This window comes from Tympanuchus pallidicinctus, unplaced genomic scaffold, assembly GCF_026119805.1.
Source record: "Tympanuchus pallidicinctus isolate F22 unplaced genomic scaffold, pur_lepc_1.0 scaffold27, whole genome shotgun sequence".
Taxonomy (NCBI): domain Eukaryota; kingdom Metazoa; phylum Chordata; class Aves; order Galliformes; family Phasianidae; genus Tympanuchus; species Tympanuchus pallidicinctus.
Genome location: NW_026294744.1, coordinates 3301685 through 3319871, shown reverse-complemented (window position 1 = coordinate 3319871; position 18187 = coordinate 3301685). Strand labels below are relative to the sequence as shown.

The 18187-nt window shown below is 39.8% G+C and overlaps 1 protein-coding gene across 4 annotated transcripts in view; it reads right to left on the bottom strand.

The window, feature by feature from the left end:
- Positions 1-386: 386 nt before the first annotated feature.
- Positions 387-18187, bottom strand: part of CDPF1 (cysteine rich DPF motif domain containing 1) — a 46771-nt gene continuing 28970 nt past the window's right edge. For 2 of the 4 annotated variants that reach the window (XM_052690487.1, XM_052690486.1), the window contains exons 2-5: positions 14352-14548; positions 10348-10467; positions 8023-8134; positions 387-1997 (exon numbers count right to left, since the gene is read on the bottom strand). In XM_052690487.1, the coding sequence (XP_052546447.1) occupies positions 1854-1997; positions 8023-8134; positions 10348-10467; positions 14352-14362 (387 nt within the window). In that variant the 5' untranslated portion in view covers positions 14363-14548 and the 3' untranslated portion in view covers positions 387-1853. The remainder of the gene's footprint in view (positions 1998-8022; positions 8135-10347; positions 10468-14351; positions 14549-18187) is intronic. The other 2 variants (XM_052690489.1, XM_052690488.1) reach the window with 1 other exon arrangement.

Here is an 18187-nt window from a genome sequence, read left to right as displayed (position 1 = left end):
AGGTAGGCCAGCTTTCCTTTCCTAGCACAAGGATCGCAGATGACAGAAGGGCACACGGTAGGTTGAATTAGAGGAAAAACAGCTCAGAGAGCAGAGGTCCTTCCCAGCACCGTGTGGGTGCACCTCCCAGGCCTCAGGTATCTCACAGCCCAAAGGCACATTTTCATTCAGATGTGAACTGCACTCATCAGGCTTTTAAAACCTACTTTCAGGCTAAGAGTTAACATACAACCTGCTGCAAACATTGTGAAATGAAGAAAATAAAAACTTAGATAATGTTTTAGAAAGACATTTGCCTGTGTAAACATACCATAGGATCTTGTGTTAAGTAAGGAGGGGGGGGGAGAAGCTGTGTGTAACATGGAACTGAAATTGAATAACACCAATTTTAAGCAAGATGCACATCACTTTATTTGAAAGAGTAACCTCTTACTACTGCAGAAGGGAATCTGAAATGTTGAGTTCTAACAAGAATTTTTTTAGGCAACTAAAGAGATCTATGCATTTCATACTCAAGTGCAAAGTAGAGCTTGAAAAAGGTTGCAATATATCCATGATTGCTCCTCTAGTAACTGCAAGAAATTCTACTCTCCAACAGCAGAAACCAATACATGAGGTTCAGTAAAAAACACAGTGAAAGATTCCAGGACATTAGAAAGTCTTAAATAACATAAAATAACTCATCAAAATTATGATGATTTCTTCTAGCAGATACATGGCTGATCCTCCTAAAAGGATCGCGTATAAAACAAATGACAAAGCTGAAAGAGTAGAGAAAAGGAGCAATGTTAACCGAGGCATTGATACTGGTTCTGAACCAGTGACCAAAAAAGCATGAATAAAAAAAAATCAAATATTTTTAATAATAAAATAAAAGCATGAATGCGGAGCTTATGGAGCACTCTGGACATATCCTCAAGGTGTGTGACTGATTGACTATATTAGCATATAAATTTTCCTCGTAATTATGGCAAAGTCAAGGCACAGACATTCATGATGCCAATATAGAGACTAAAGAAATTGCTTTTTCTCCTAGCAATTTTTTATACATATATTTTTTACTAAAACTATGTTTCTCAAATCCTGATTGTTCAATTGCCCGCTTCAGAAAATAATTGACTTCAGTAGCTGGATTTCCATATTAAACCATACAAAGTAACCTCTTCTATCACTGTGCAGAGACGGACTGGAAAGCTGAGTGCAAAGTGACTGCAGATTTGTATCCTTTTAAAAATTATTATTTTAAAAAATTTAAATGTTGCCATTATAAAAGCATGTACTTTCTGTGATAGTACTGATACAGGAATTTTGAATTTAGATATTTCTGTGGCTATCTATGACGTTTTGTCCCACCAGTATCATTTTGGACTTAAAAATAAAGCTCTGACTTCCTTCCTCACTGTAATCTTACCAAGCTAACAATGGCAGGTTCACAATTGCTACTTACATTCTTGGACGTATAGCGAATTAAGTCAGATAAATCTCTCAGATTTTTCATAACACTGTAGGATTATCAAGAACCATACAAAACATTAAAACAGCAGATGGGAAACTGGGATATAGTTCCTGTGCTTTAACGCTGTTCAGTTTTTTACTACATGCATTTGATAAGGCAACAAACAGGCCTTTCTGACATTCCTTCTGCTTTTCCAGCACCCTAAGGCCATTCTGCTGGTGCTGCAATTGCTGCATGGTGATGCTTGAAGCCAAGCCAGTGGGAAACGTGTAGCTGTGTTCTGTAGCAGTGAGTTAATGAAGGTCACTGCTTCAAAAGGAGCAACACGATAGTCTTAAAAAGGAGAGAGGAGAAAGCTCAGCCGAAGAACGGTCTCTCTCTCTTGGTCTTTCAGTATTTATGTTTTTGAATCCATTTTTTTCTTAGACTTTGACTGGGGCTTCCTTTTATCCATATCTTCTTGTATTTCCAAAGGAAAAGCCTGTAAGTTTTCATTCACACAGGGGAGGCAGAACCTTTTAGTGTAGAACAGACTACATTCCTGTAAAGAAAACAGTATTAGCTGGATACACAAAATGGAACTGCTTAAGTTCCACTCTCATTGAACCACATTTATATGTAGAATCTTTATTCTGAATTAAATTATTCTTCTATATTAAAATACTCCAGCAATTTTGCTTCTTCTATTCAGTAATTCTAACATCTTACTTGAGGTACTGAGTGAAAAATAAAAACTGGACTGTAACAAAAGCTTACCAAATACACAATTATTTTAAAGGACTGACCTTTATCAGCTCAGTGCTATAGTAAACAGTTACCAATTTCCTTGCAGTTTGCTTTTTCCTTCAAGAATCATTCCTCGTGTGATCACTAAATTACAAACAAGGTGTAATGGGTAAGCCAAGCTGCTGTTGCTGATGGATTATTCCTGAAGAGTTAAACAGGAATGAAGACATCAGACAGATCAGAACATCTTTCTGGGAGTAACAGATTCTGTGGGCTTCACCTAAACAGCAAAGTTCTCTGTTGCTAAATCTTCATTTATCTCCCCAAGATTTCTCCCTGCTGGGAAGATCTTTCAGCTTCCTGAACTGGCATTTGAGATCTGAAGTTTCAGAAAGCTCTTCTTGCCAATTTGGAGAATTGCAGAAGGGCAAAGTCAAGCACAAAGAATGTAGGTCAGAAACAGTGAGCTCTGAGACTTCAGTTGCATATTTTTCCACAACTACCCGAAAACTTGTCTTTGTAATTTGCATGTTTGCATAGCCCTAGGAGAATACTTAAAGTATACTATATGAATATCACAGAGATGTCCAGTAATCAGAATAGCTAACTGAATTTAATTCAGCTGAGACAATTCAACTGAGATTTCATCCTTTAACCAAGATTTCACCCTTTAACCTTTTTTACCTTGAATAAATGTACTCGCTGATTAAAAACCAAAACCATGCATCGTACTAAAGGTTGAGTGGACATCTCTTGCTGCAGTTACTGAAGGCAAAGTATTAGAATCTGTTGTGCTCAAAGATGTTTTCCTGCCCTTGAAATGGAATGGCTCTGTGATCTGACATAGTTCACATCTAATTTAGTTAAAGAGTGTTACAGACCCCATACTTATTTTCCACACAGTTAGCTCTAACCAGATGCTAGAATTATTGAATGGGAAGAAGGGAAATTGCTGGAATATTTTAATCTATTTGCAGTGCAGAGTTCAGACAACTGGAGGAGAAGCTTATTGAAGTGTTACTCTTTTGCCCTGCAGAGAGACTGAAGTTCTTGGTTCTCCAGGCGTGCTGATCACTGAATTCCAAACAGGATTTAATAAGTAAGCTAGAGCGGTGTTACTGATGGATTATTCTTGGGGATTTAAGCATGAATAAAGACATCAGTTCAGGTGGATCAGGACATCTTTCTGGGTGCAGTAGATTTCAAGGGTTTTGCTCTTCAGGCAAAGTTTTCCTCCTGCCACGATGTTTGTGGCTGGCCTTTCTCTAAGAACTTGGTTTGGATACTTTTGCATTTCTGTTCTCACTTTTGTTTCCCTTGTCACTCACCTTCCGCACTTCAACAGTAGGTACCACTCGATTATATCAAAATCACAGTCTCCTTGCCTCTGTGTGACAAATTCTCTTCATCTATTGTCCTTTTCTGCACCAGCTGTCACGCTTCTTCACATTCAGAGTTGTGTGAGGCCCTCTGAAAAGCCCCCTGCATGGTCTCACAGCCTATTGTTTTTTGACCTTTGATATCCTTAATACATTAAGCTGCCAGTTAAAAAGGGAGGATTAGAGTGTAAGTTGGCCCTGCTATTGTTGCTTGTATTACAATACGGCATGCGGCTCCCCAGGCCCTCAGGTTAACTTCATGGCTCCATAGGGATGGCCACTGCACCTGAGGATACTGCTCAGCAGTGGCAAAGGCGGGAGAGGCTTTTGCCCCACTCTGCAGATGAGAAACTCAGATGTTAAGACCGAGCTCCTCACAGACATACAGGCGCTCAATCTGCATTCTTTTAGCTGAAATGAGTTGACAGCTTCTGCTGATTTCTACTTAGGGGGCTTACACAGAATCATGCCTATGAACCACACGCATCCGGATTGCGGGTACACACACCTTTACAGAATCACAGAACGGCCAGGGTTGGAAGGGACCACAAGGATCATGAATCTCCAACCCCCCTGCCACATGCAGGGCCACCAACCTCCACATTTAATGCTAGGCGAGGCTGCCCAGGGCCCCATCCAACCTGGCCTTGAACACCTCCAGGGACGGAGTCCTCAGACTCCTCTCTCAGTCATGGGATAACATAGCCTACCTGCTACAAATTACATTCATTATGTATATCCAAGCCCTCCTTTGATCACTGTCCTGACAGGACTCCATCCTTAACTAGACAATTCTTTAACTCCTTAGTATGTTTTACCACAACCACAGTCAAGTCAGGAGGGGGCATTTTCATTCAGTTCAGGCAAAACTGAGCTGTCAAAGCTAACTGACAGAGTTTATTTCTCTTCTCACATGGATTGTGTCAAAAATATAGATAACGGCATTATTTTTAGCACACTTATGAAGGAAACCCTATGTAAAGGAAAGAGTCTGCCTAACCTTCTTCAGGACTGACCCTGCATGACTGAAAGTTGTGTGGAAAGCAGTTGTAGTGTTATGTTTATCACTTAATACCTACAATCATGTCCAAGGTCACCGTCTACTCAGCTCCTGCTACAGTGAGCAGTAACAGATGAAAATTGCTCCCTTTCATCATTTCTTCTTTAAAAGTAGCTTCTTATAAGTGTTTAAAACCTATTTTTAGTAAGTGTTGCAATAAAAGGAAATGCCTGCTTTAAATGACTAACTTGATCACATTACATCATTTCCTTTCCCCTTTAATGAAAAAGAAACAGGAAAAAGGAACTAAGTCTTTCTAAAGACTTTAAAAATATTTTTATTATCCTACTTTTTGCAGTGGTTTTTTTTTTTTTTTTTTTTTGGCATGTTTTAAAACAATCATTAGAATTACTTCCATTTGTACCAAACTTATTTATCAATAATGTGCTAAAGACTGGTTCAGTAGAGTGAGTACAATGCAAGTTGACTGTAAAATAACTTAGTGAGACTTGAGAGACTATCTGAAGACGTGAGTTTATGAACATCATATAGAACATAAATCTTGACTTCCCCTGGCACAGCAGCTGTAAAGACACTTCCGCTAGTGCGGGGTGTCTCAAAAAAAGCCTAAAATCTCATTCTAAGATACAAAAGCTAGCAAATTAAATCCAATCCCTTTGCTAAACCTGGGATCAGACAAGTCTTATTTTTACTACACGTTAGTCTAGTACTATATTTTGAGTTAACAGAGAAATGTTAACTCAACCTGTCACAGACAGCTTTCCACCATGTTGCTCCAGCCTCTTTGCCAACAAGGACCAAGAAAATATGATTTTCTTACTTTCAATTCCTATGTTATAACATCGTGGAAACAGCATAAGGCTCAGTTGATGTAGTTGGGTCAAGCAATAGCAGGAACCAGAAACAACCCACAGAGATATTATCCTAACTATGGCTCTCTCTATTGCTTTGGATAAATTTTTACCTCTCTACACTCTAATCTTCCCTACATGAAAGAGAAATAGTATGTATTTACCTACTTTGGTGTGGGTGTTTAAAGCAGTAATTATCATTTCTGCAGATCTCTTTCAATGTTACCTAAGCAGCATTGCTAAATAGATTTGGAAACCATAGTTGTATGCATGATTCACTATCTGGCCTGGCCAGTTTGGTAAGGAATTTATTTTCAATAATTTATGATTATGATTTTGCTTTGAGTGATACCATTAGGGGAATAATGAAGACTCAGGTAACAAAAAGTAAATGCCTGACATACTTACACAACAGCTAAAATAGGCACAAGAAGTGTTAAAAGATACAAGAAGTTTTAAAAGAGGCTTTTACTATTCATTGCTAATGTCTTCTATGCTGTCACACTCTAGATTATCTGAAACTGTTATTAAACCTTTTAAAATAAAAAAACACACCCACATTCAGAAGAGGAAGACTGCATGGCAGGACACTGAGAGGCTGTACCTCAATATTTCTAATAGATTTGATTGCCAGACTTGAAAATATCTGTTGAATCCTTCATAAGTTCAACACACTTGAAATGTGAATGCAAATAGCAAAAAGAGCTCAAGTTTGCCCAAAGTGTGCCTGAGTTACTAATCCTGTGCAATTACATAGGAGGGGTAAACCTGACGTGTTAGGGCAAGAATCAAGCTCATTACCCCTAACTATGTGATCTGCACTTGCCCATACACTTGCTATTACTTTGGCTGTTTGTGTGTGAGTGAGGCAACCACCAGCCCAGACAGGGACATTCACTGCCACAAGGAAGACCTTGCTCACATGTCAGCTTTACCTCCACACTGTGTACATGCACACAACTGCCTTAAGCTACTTGTCTCCAGAAACTTGAGTTCAGCACTCGGGCTTCATCTGATTCCCATAGGAATCCTCAGGTAGTTCTAAAAAGAAAAACAAATCCCAGTTGCAAATGCTAATCTGATCTTTTTGTGATTTTCTTTCATTGACATGACAGAAGAGACTTCAGAAATGGTACACAAACATAATCAGGAGAAAAGTGCTAATTTCACACTCCTCTTAGAGCAGTGTAATAAATTCATGCTCAGTAATAATTCCCTGCAAATCAGAATAACGCTTCAACTTGTCCAAGAGTCTCAGCTGTGTTTCTCCCTCCAAATTCTGTGAGCATAATTTGACCTTTATTTTTAATCTCAGAAGAATTTCCTCAGTTCCAACACCTAAATTGTCTGGCATTGGCATATGAGCTGTCTCAGCTGCCATATTATCTCACTTTCTGCTCTGAGTATGCCAACAATATTGCTCTGTCCTACCAGAAAAATGGCCACCAAACATGAGAAAAAAATTCCACACCTTTACGAAGTGCATGTCTTTCATTTTTTTCTTTTCATTTGGCTGTTTTTTTTTTAAACTCATACTACTAGCTACTTTTGGAAAGAGTCATGTCTCTGAAGCTACTCCCTACAAAGAGCAAACAAAGAAAGGGCTGAAAAGGCTGAGTTTGAAAACTGCTAAAGCTAACACTTAAGATTAAGGTGTGCTCAGATACATACTATTAGCTGCACTCCAGATTTAAGCACACTGATCTCAGATAAGGAATGACCACTTTGAAAGAAAGGCCAGGATTTGGCTACTCTTAGGGCAGTGGCATCTGGTTGAACAAATACATGCTGTAGTCCATTTAAATGATCAGGTGACATTGCCTCCTGGGCTGACTCATCCATGCATCCTGACCACTCCATGAGTTCCAAGTCTCTTTCAGCCACAAAACTGACATGCTGAGGGAAAGGAGTAGAACCTGAATTTTCTCATTAATTGTACTGCCTTAAAGAAGCACAGTACAGCCTCCAGACAGTGATAACTGTGTAATAACTGTCTTCATTTTTGCTTTGAACTCACAGCAAACAAAGGGTCCAGCCCAGCACTGAGGAGAAGTTATTAAGACAACTGAAATTTTATACCACTTTTCTGGACTGCGCTCAGATTTCATAGCTTAAAGTTGGTGCTGGCTGCTATTCAAATTCATTCTTCTTTAGAGAGCTATCACAGCACTGCACAACTCTCCTCTCTGTTTAATTTCTACATGAGCTCTTGCAAATACAACGGTGAGCTTGCGTTGCAGATGCAAACCTATGGTTGTTCATATCCTCTGTACAGGAAAAATTTACCACTGTTACAATACTATAAGAAGAAACCTAAAGATCTTGAAGTAGTATGTGAACTCCCCTGCATTTGTATGTGCTGAGAAATTAGAAAAGAGTCTGCACTATGCTTGAGAGGATGGAGTGTGCTCCTCAGTAAATAGCACATAAAGTTGCTGATTGTTTCCATTTATTAGCTTTACCACAGGGTAATCAACAAGAACATGCAGTTAGCCAGTCTTAAAAATAAGATGTTTGGGTTTTTGATGTGTGGTCCTGGACTGGAACAAAAAGAAATGACTGAAGAAGTTTGTTTTGTTTGTTACTTACTGCACCAACACACACACTTCTTCTACACAAACTGCACAGAGACCCAAGGATGAGGAATTTCTCTTTGTCGGGGGTGAAAGGGTCCTTCATGACATAACTGTCTTCCAAAATCCTGTAAGAGAATAATTTCAGACTTTTAAAGGTAAATCTCACAGTATGGGAAGGGTTCAAACAGGGAAATCGGGAGGCTGAAAGGGTGGCAGTCTTCCCTCTGGTGTTGCATGATGCAATGTAGCAGCTATGCAGCTCCCTTCTTCAAAACCAGCATTGTGACTGCTTGCTGCCAACAATACTCCACTATCTAGCTTTCAAGATTAGGGCAATTGATGATAATCTCAACATTGTCTTATTAGGCATTTTTTCAGTGCTTTGCTTTCAAGTATTCCTTACGGTCTGCTTTCATGACAGGCACTCTTTCACACAGCCAGTTTTAGTACTTTCTCAAGTTATTACCTCAACTGCACAACTTTAAGTAGGATTTCTCTTCCAAAGCTGCATACACCAAATATAAAATAAAAAGAGCCTGCTCTTAATTATGTCCACGCTATAAAGCTATAGTTCTCACCACTAGCAAGCAGGAGCTGATAGCACAAAGCATTACAATGATCCAATATATTCTTCGTGTCAGAGACTGTAGTTTTCAGAGAGTACATTTGTTAATAATTTGCATCAGAGAAACATTTATTAATAATTTGCATTTATTAATAAATTGGCAACCTGCTTGGGAAAGATAAAGCCTTATTCTTCCTGGGAGCTCTAGGCAAAACAGTGCAGAAGTCAGTTTGTTGTCTGTCTGCACAGGGCACCCTGCAAGGCTGGCTTATTTCTGCATATAAATCAATCTTGAATTCTGTAGTAATATGGAGTATAATACATATTTAAAAGATACTGTTAACTCATACTATCATCTTTTAATTGCCTGCATACAGACACATGTACGTACATGAGCATCTGTGGGTGCATTCCTTTTTCCCCCTCGCTCATAAAGAGGCATGGCTTATGCCTTTCACCCTTTCATTGTTAGAAAGAAGCAGGCATCTTTACATGGCAGATCAACTCCTTAACAAGTCTTCCTGTGTATAAACACTGGATTATCTTTGCAAAGCTTCCTTTGCAAGATTTTTAAGCTTGATGTAGTCATCATCAGCATAGAGTCCGGGCCATTGTACAAACCTTCATGTTTGGCATATGGTTCCTGTAGCACTGCATTTAGAACTAGTGAGACAAGAAAATAAATCACTAAAGACAGTATGCAAAGCTATTTTTTAGGCACATACAGAAGTGTTATGCTACATCGTTATTCTTTTGCTGTTTGAATCTCAACAATTCAATTACAGTCTAGATGTTAAAACCAAGCTTGGATAACCTAGCATTAAGATTTACACTCAGCTTTAATCCAGACTCTTTACAAAAGTATGTGATCGAAGGAGGTCCATTCCTCTTCTGAGTGGACAAAGGAAAAATTAATAGCATTGTGGGATTTGGAATGATGAAAATACAGCTGTCTAAGGAAAACAAATCTAATCTCAGCTGAAGTAGGTGGCAATCAACAGCTGCTTCAACTTTATAAGAAACAAAGTGGTCTTAGAAGGGTGAAACACAGAGTTTACACCTGATTTCCTGTTCATTCCCGAATATGTTTGCCTGATGGATTTGTTAACCAGGATGACCTCAAAAGAACTGCTCACACATTTAAAGCTAAGTGCTTTGTTTTGTGGTAAATATGATGTCTGCAGACAAAGCACTAACTTCATTGTTTCTGGTCAAACTATTCCTGCTTGGCAGACAGAAAAGGCTTAAGTCTTCTAAAAAGTAAATATGTACTAAATTGCCACACACTTTAATGCCCAAGAACTGTCTAGTGCAAAAAAAGCACTGCTGTTCAAAACTTCACATGTCAAACAGTTCTTAAAAAGTGTATTTACCATACATATGAGATTCATGCTGTGTTTACGTGCTGCCCAGCTGACAGAGCTGTGAGGTATAGGCTATTCCCAGAAAGGTTGTGCTGATAGTCAATACTATTCTAGTAAGAAAATTATGGTAAATTGTAGGGTGGCCACTAAGTTAGGAAATATGCAAAATACAAGTCTGTCCACAGTACTGAAGCAGGATAGGAAAGCTGATTTTTATTTTTGCTATCAACATTGACACTTGAAAAAATTTCTTTCCTGTGTAAAAAGAAAATCACTATGTACCAAACCTAAGATTCATGGTCAATATGGCGCATAACTGGGTTAAATCAGCAAACATTATTCTGCAGCACAAGGTTTCCAATGCCGAGAGCATAAATGAAGTCTGTAAAACATGAAAAACTATACTTACACAATAGAGTGTGTGTTGGGTGGCTTCTGCCCATAGTATGTGTATGGAGCTGTTAAGCCACATAGCTGACACTTGAACTCTCCTGTAGGCGCAGGTTCTTTGGGAGAATCCATCTTTAAGCTACTAACAAAAAAAGCAAAAATATTTTAGCTCCAAAATGCAGTTATGGGAGCATGCCTGCAAGAAGATTAAAACATGAAACATCTAGCACTGCAAACTAAATTCCAATGGAAAATTGGCTACTGCAAATCTTAACTAGTAAACATTTTCTCCCAAAACAAGTTATTTTCCCATGTCCCAGTTAAGTTTCCAAATTTCTTAGATAGGAGTCTAAAAAGAAAAATCTGCCAATTAATTTAGAACCTGATCCATGAAAGAGTTTAGGTAGCAAGGTACACGACTGAGTCCTATGCTCCTTTAGTGCCTCTCAGGCCATGACATAGGCTGTGCAGAATCCCAGTTCAGTTCTGCAGTGCTCATCTCATCCCATCAACTACAAATGGAGTCTTTGAAAAGGCTTGGGACCTCCACTGATGAGGCAGGTATGAGAAAGGTGCGTGCTGCAAAGATTTACTGTGCCTTTTTTCCTTGCATCTGGTTCACTTCCTCATAGTTTTGGGAGCTTAATACTGCCTCCCTGTTCTTATCTGGCTCCTTATGGAAACAAGGCTAATGTAATCATGCCTTGTGTAGAGAGAGTGTTGGCCCATTCAAACCACAGGACAGGACAGAGGAGCAGGTCCCATCAAAAATGTTTATGTTCTACACCTTTAAAGAAAACTGGCAGAAAAGGGAAAGGAGACTGTTTTATCTTTACTCAGAATACCTGTGTATTTCTAATAATGAGAGAACCTGCATACAGGAAAGCTATTGTCCATCTTTCTGATAGGCTTCAGTCACCTGTTACAAAGACATAGCTATCAACTCCAAGACAGAAAATAAAATGTGGTGTGCTCCGTCAGCTCCAGTGCTTACAATACTATTTGTTTAAACTTTTGGCCATGGATTTCCATTTGGGAGCTTATTCTACACTGGTATCACTTTACTTGAGAGTCACAAACTGCAGTTTTCAAAAAGTGCGGTGCAGCAAGTATTCTTTCAGGACTGATTTTTATGTGTAGGCATGATCAGATCAAACACAGCTAACAACATGCGTGCCCAAAACTTGCCCCAGTCTATGAATATAATGTAATCACTTGTTTACAGTTCAGGAATCCCTGCTCACCTGCACCATTTTCCTGAATGGACACTTTTACTCTGCAGCTGGCAAGACAACAACTTTTAATTAAAGTCTTCCCACTTTGCACGGCATGCAGTTTTCATCTGTAAACCTGTCAGCTTTTTTAAGTGAACCAGAGCTGGCATCAAGTAGTTCAGAAGGTGGACACTAGGAACTCAGATTTGGAAAGTATGTCAGCTGTCATCCAGCTCCCTTCTGCCAAGGGACAGCAGGTCATCCCCTACTCTCTTAGCTTGCCATCTGCACCCTTCCCCTGCAGAGCTGATTCAATTCACTAAGGCCATGTCTCTGTTTCAGCTGAGGATAGGGGTATGCTTTGGAAACTAATTGCGTAACTGTCCCCGCTTACCACACTTGGTTGGCATCATGGAGCAGTCTGAAAGCCCACAAGCCAGAGTTTCTGATAAAACTCAACTGAAAGATGTTCCAGAAGCATATTAACTATCTTATTACACTCCAATCCGAATGTCCAACTAAAGGGCATTCAGTCTACAGGATAGGACTACAGACAGTCGGAAATACCCTGATGCATGCAGAGTGGGGATCCAGTACCTGGCATCATGGGTTCATGGCTTTGCTCTTATTGCATCATACTATTTACTACTAGCTACCTATGTAGTCAAAAGAACTACTTTTTTTTTTTTTCTTTTTTTCCCTTATTGCTTTTGTGAGCTAAACTGGCTTGCAGAGGAATCCAACAAGTGCTAACAGCAGTAGATGGTAAGAAGCAAAACCACAGAGCTAGAAAGGGAGGGCTGAGATGAGGGACGTGTATTTTCCCTTTTCAGTGACAGTAAGCTGCTATTTCTGCTCACCCTGTGTGGTGAAACTGAATCCTTAGAGACACATGGCGCTAAGGGGAATTGCGGGCAAGGTGAAGCAGGGCTGTGACTGCTTGACAACTAATATTCCAGAAACACAAGGAGCCCCAAGATCCTCAAATGGTTACAAGGCCTCATTGACAGACATTCAGTCCATAAATTCGTGCTCTGTTACACTGTGAAATTTAACTTTGGGAATAATCACCCTTACCATTTAATTCCTGCAACCACCACCAATTCCTGGCATTTCAGGGGTACGAGTTCTTCAAATGTAACACAGATGGGTCTGGATACTAATTTAATAAATAAATGCAACTCTTAAATACCTTAGGCAACTACATTTTCTGGAAAGTGATGTAAACCTTGGATATTATGCATTTTACCTTGCCCACAGGGATGTGGAGGAAATTTAATTAACTGAAGTGCTTTCAGATTTTCCAGTTAGATATAAAGCACATATGTGCTATATATTTCTCCCTGAATATTAAAATCTGGATTCTTCAAACAATACACAAACTCAAGTAAGAAGTCTGCTTTTTGAATCTCGCATTTTAGGTTTAACATATAAGACCCCCCAAACACACTGGAAGTTAGCAGCTTGGTAGCAATACCAAGACACTCATCTGTCTGAATCAAATTCAGTCTAGGAAACTGCATGCAATTTTCAGTTTTTTTTGTTTTTTTTTTTTAAACCAGGGGAAATAATTAACCCCATAGGGTACGGAAAGTCACTTGAATTAAAATAGACAACATAATCACAGTGATCCTTTCATTAAAACAAAGCAAAACACCAATTTAAATACAAAAACAAACAAACAAAAACCAACATAAAACAAAGATATTTATGGCAGTGGGGATCACACACTTTGGAATGAATGTGTCCTTATTCCAAGTCAGACCAACAGCCCAGGCTTCAGAGATGAAGTGTGTTGGATACAGGGACACCAGCTCTCTTATAAACCTCTGGGATGTAGAGCAGAATCTGTTCACCGACTACCACTGGGAAGGAACGATATCTACGTACAAACAGATTTTTGGCTATGCCAGTTGAAAAACATATGATCCTGCCTGCAAGGCACGGGTGAACTCACAATGCTTTCCATTTTAATCCAGGCTTATACGTCACCAGATCAGCTGTACCAAGTTTTACTTCACTGGAAACAGCATTTGTTCCAAGAGCTTGTCTACACAGTAGCATTTAGGAAAGTTAGCTGACAGTGCAAAGTTCACACACATACAGATTTCAGGACCAATGCTCCCATTCATAAGTAAAGTCTGTTACATAAAAAAGCAAGGTTGTCATCCTTCTGCAAAAAAAAAAATTAATGACAGGTGTAATAAACTTTTAGTTTATGCATGTGCTTCACACCTTCAGTCTAAACCACCAAACACATGCATCCTACTCTCACACAAAACTTCTAGTACTTCCAAAAAGCTCATCTGCAACTAAAGAACCTTATTTTCATCTCAGATAACAAAGGCACATAAGCATTTCTGGGATAGACAGACGATCACAGACTCCAGGCTCATTGCTTTGGTTTTATACACAATCTTAGCAAGATGTCCAATACGAAAACTACAACAAAGTATCTGCCTCTCCTCCAAGCAGATGTACAAAGTAAGAGTGAGGACTAGTTCCTCTCCAGCATACCAACTACAGGATGAAGGATCTCTGGAGGAAGTTAAAAGCCAAAGAGATTAATCCTTTTACCACAATGACAGGCAAATCTGTGAGCCTGAGCGACTCAAATCATCAGCAGTACTAACATTGGGCATTTCTCTTTTCTCTGGCACCTTTCTCTTTTAAGCTCCACACCCCAGTAACATGCCAAATGTTCTGGGTGGGATGTAATGAAGAAATCTTTAAGAACACCTTGTTTAGAACTAAATTCTGCATTTGTCATCTTGGCTGTAAGCCCCAAGGCACTTTAACACATACTTACTTTAAGCACATGCATAGTTCTTCTGAAAAGAACAGTTCTGCTACCCACACGTTTGATTACGAAGCAAACACTGAACAAGCATGCTCAGCAGAAACCTGCCAAGTCAAGCCCAGAACGCTGCAGGACAGATGTGAGGTTGGCCCACGTGTCATGGTGAAAGGCAAAGCACAGACTTGAATGTTATGTTGAATAAATAACTGCATTAAAAGGAAGGAGCAAGTTAGATAGCATTGCTCTGAAAGTGTTTCTCCATGCTGTGACTGATACATTATACGGATGGAGGAAATGGCTTTCAGTGCAGTTCTCTAGGGACTCCTAAAAACTTCAGGGTTGTTCTGCTTGGAGCATTCTGCTAACAGGTCTGGAAGGCATGCCAGAAATAATAAATCACCACTAAACTGTCAGGGTCAGTGGCAAAGCAGTGACACAGATAAGTAATCTGATTTTCTCTGCTTGGAACCTTGTTAGTACAAGTCTTCACAATGTATAGGTTAAAGCCCCTCTTAATATTACACAAGACTCGTGTATTTCTAAATTACCAATAAACTAAAGAAACTATACAAGAAACAACCTGCTTACAAACAGATAGACTTTGATTTGAAAGAGCATCAGATAAAACCAACACTGACACACCTTTAATCCTCTCCAATTACAGCCGTTTCTTTCTCCTGCCAAGATTTTCCTGCTCTATTCAGTGATCACGATGATGACATATTAAAATATTCACAGCTTGATTCTCTATGGAAAGAAATGCTCTCTATTGGAAGGCTAGGAGCATAGCCTAGTAAACACCAAGTTATTCTGCAGTATTTGGTGTGGAATAAGTTTAAACACACTTCAACATCAGGAACGTACTCACCACTTTCAGAAAAACAATCCACTGCCTCACTGCTCAGCTAGTAAATAAAATAGCAGAACCTTCCTCCCGCTCACTAATCCCAGATGAGCAGCTCTCTCTCCCTCCAGTTTCTTTGTGCTACTGCCCTGAAGGCACACTTAGGTCTCTTGCTGGCCTGCCTCCCTGCTCTTTCTTTGAGCTGATTTACCTTGGATTCACTGCAAAGAATTAGTCTAGAAATGCAGTTTAGCTAAGTGTGGCCATTCGGAACTTTTATCTTTATTACCTTGCACAAAGATCACTTGACTGAATTAAACTTGACTTGTTGCAGCAACTTCTCACTTCAGCTGGGTGCTGGTATTGCTCTCTCTGCTCAGAAGGAACTGAGATCACAGCAGGACACAGGCTTCTCTCAAGGTACAGGTCACATAGCAGGCCCCAAGCGCTGCTTTTTAATGACAACTAGTGGGAGTCCCCATGGCAGCAGGACAAACAGCCCTGCCAGGGGTTATCCCAAGGGGCCAGCCCTGGAGGCGGACGCAGAAGAGAAAGTGAGCATGTTTTCTGAGCACCTGGAGGGAAATGTTTAAGTAGGTTGTGCCAGAGAAAATACTGCAGCAGAGCAACATAGATTTTTTGAAAAACAAAAACTTTCCTAATGTAAAAAGGTTTTCCCAACACAAGATGAATCTCAAAAGAACACCTGTTAACACGGCATTTAACAACGCCGTGAAACAAACAAACAAAAAAAACCAACACCCTAGCACAACCACTCCTTACTTGACTATGGCAGCCAGCCAGCTCTGAATTAGACAGCACTTAGTAAAGAATTTCAAATTAGGTGAGAATTTAACAGCTTCACGCAAGAACGCTGCAACAAGGCGCTGATTAACAGGCACATACTTCTGCCCCCCGGTGGAAATGTCGGAGCAGGACAGCTCTGGCCGTAGTGTTTATTCGTAGCTGCTGAGATTTCCTGCTTCAGTAACTCAGCTGTTAGGAGAGCCTCGGTTGTAAAAGACCAGCTATGTGGATCGCGCAAGCGTGAATTAATGCATACCACAAAAGCAGGTTGCCCAGGTATGCACGGCAGGCCATTAGGGCCCATGTCTGAGGCCATTTCCACGTCTGCCTGCAGAAGCACAGTGAATGTTGGATCTCTGTCATGCCACTGAACAGTGCTGGCACAGGAAGCAGCAGTACCATTGGATCTTCCTTTCCACCCACCCCAAAATTAATCTATCGTCTTTCCTGGTTTTTTGGTGTTTGTTTGTTTGTTTGTTTTTTTCCTCCATCTCCCTCATTACTCTTCCTTCTTCTGCTCTTCAACAGCTTTTTCTAGGTGGAGCACAATGTTTATTACATCGTGATTATCACCCACCCTAATTATTCTATAGGAAAAATGGTCCATACATTGAAAGAAGACAAATTTGTTGCTCTTCTCGCTGCAGTTACAGGGACTTGGAGGAGAATAGCTGACACGAGACCAACCAAATGAACACGCTGAATGGAACATAAGTTCTGGATTACAGCTATTCCTTGCCAAAAAAAAAGGCAAAACAGATCTGAGGTTTAATTTCAGTATATCTCCCTTCTGGTACAGACAAAAAAGCATGCTACAGCCATATTTTACCCTGTCCTGAACTGATTTTCTCTTCCCTCTGCTACTGCTCCCTGTTACAGCTTTGTTAGATTTATAACCATGGTGAAGATAGTAAGGCTCTATTAATATGTAAGCTATTCTGCTTCCCCTTAGTTGTCCCTTAAGAAAAGTTATGGAGGACCACATGTACCAGTCAAAGTGTCAGCATGGTTAAATACAACCTAAACTTAGCATGACACTTTTCAACAGCACAACACTAGGAACACCAAGATTTCGTGGAAATACGGGAGGAGGGGAACAGTGTATCAGATAATAAGACACTGCAACTTGACATAATCCTGAAAGAAGTAAATATAGCTTTGGTGATTTATCTCTCTAGAGTAAGCAAAGTTGGTTCTGATAGAAATACCCTCTGCTATGTGGGTTACATGTTACAGTGTCCTTGCTGTAAGAGGCAGTGCTTGATTTTTCCCTGAGATCAGCAAAACGTTAAGCATTAAGCAACTTGGGGAATAGAATTCTTTCCAATAAACGTGACTGGTGCTCTCAGTTTGCTAGAGCTGAGCCCAAGGTAAGGACTGCATAATCCAGTTAAGCAACACCTTAGAAAACAAAACACAAAACTGATGAGTGTGGTGGTATAAGGTACATATCGTCAGCTTTAAAAATCCCAAGAATACAGAACAAAGTGCTGTACCTACTATATGCATAACACTCTAATGCATACAGCCCCACAGACCTTCTTGCAGGCAAGACCATTTCCCCTGAAAGATGTAGTGCTCAGATTTCACTGTCCAGGCTGTTGTGATCAGTGAGCATGAGCCACCAAAGCGAGAGATATCCCCAGCACCTTTGATAAAGGACAGAAGCCCACTCTCACTTAGAGAGTTTCCTTTTCCAGTGTGCTTGCTGAGAGTTCCCAAATTCTGGGGGAGAATGGGTTGGTGTGTTGGGTTTTTTTATGCTTTTCTTTCCATTTCATTTACAGCCTACAGTGTAAACCAGTTCCTAAAACATGGACTAGCAGCTACAAGTCCTCCTCACTTACAAATACCGTAAATTCCTGTTTTCTGCATGTGTAGCAACATAATGTGAAATTGCCCAGGCACTAAGATTGTAGATTTTTAGCACGTATGAAGGTTAATCTCTTTACTCTCTGAAAAACTTTGCTTCACAACCATTACCTGAATGATTCTGCATTAAAAAATAAATAAATAAATAGCTAGATAGATAAATAAAGAGGAAAAAAAAGAAATAAGGCTGAACTTATTTCTTTCAATACCTGACACTCTTACCAAGTAGCTATCACAGCCCGCTTACAAAAACTGCTTCCATAGTTTTCCATAGGACAGAGAAATACTGCTTGTTCTAAAACAGTGGGGGATATCTGTTAAA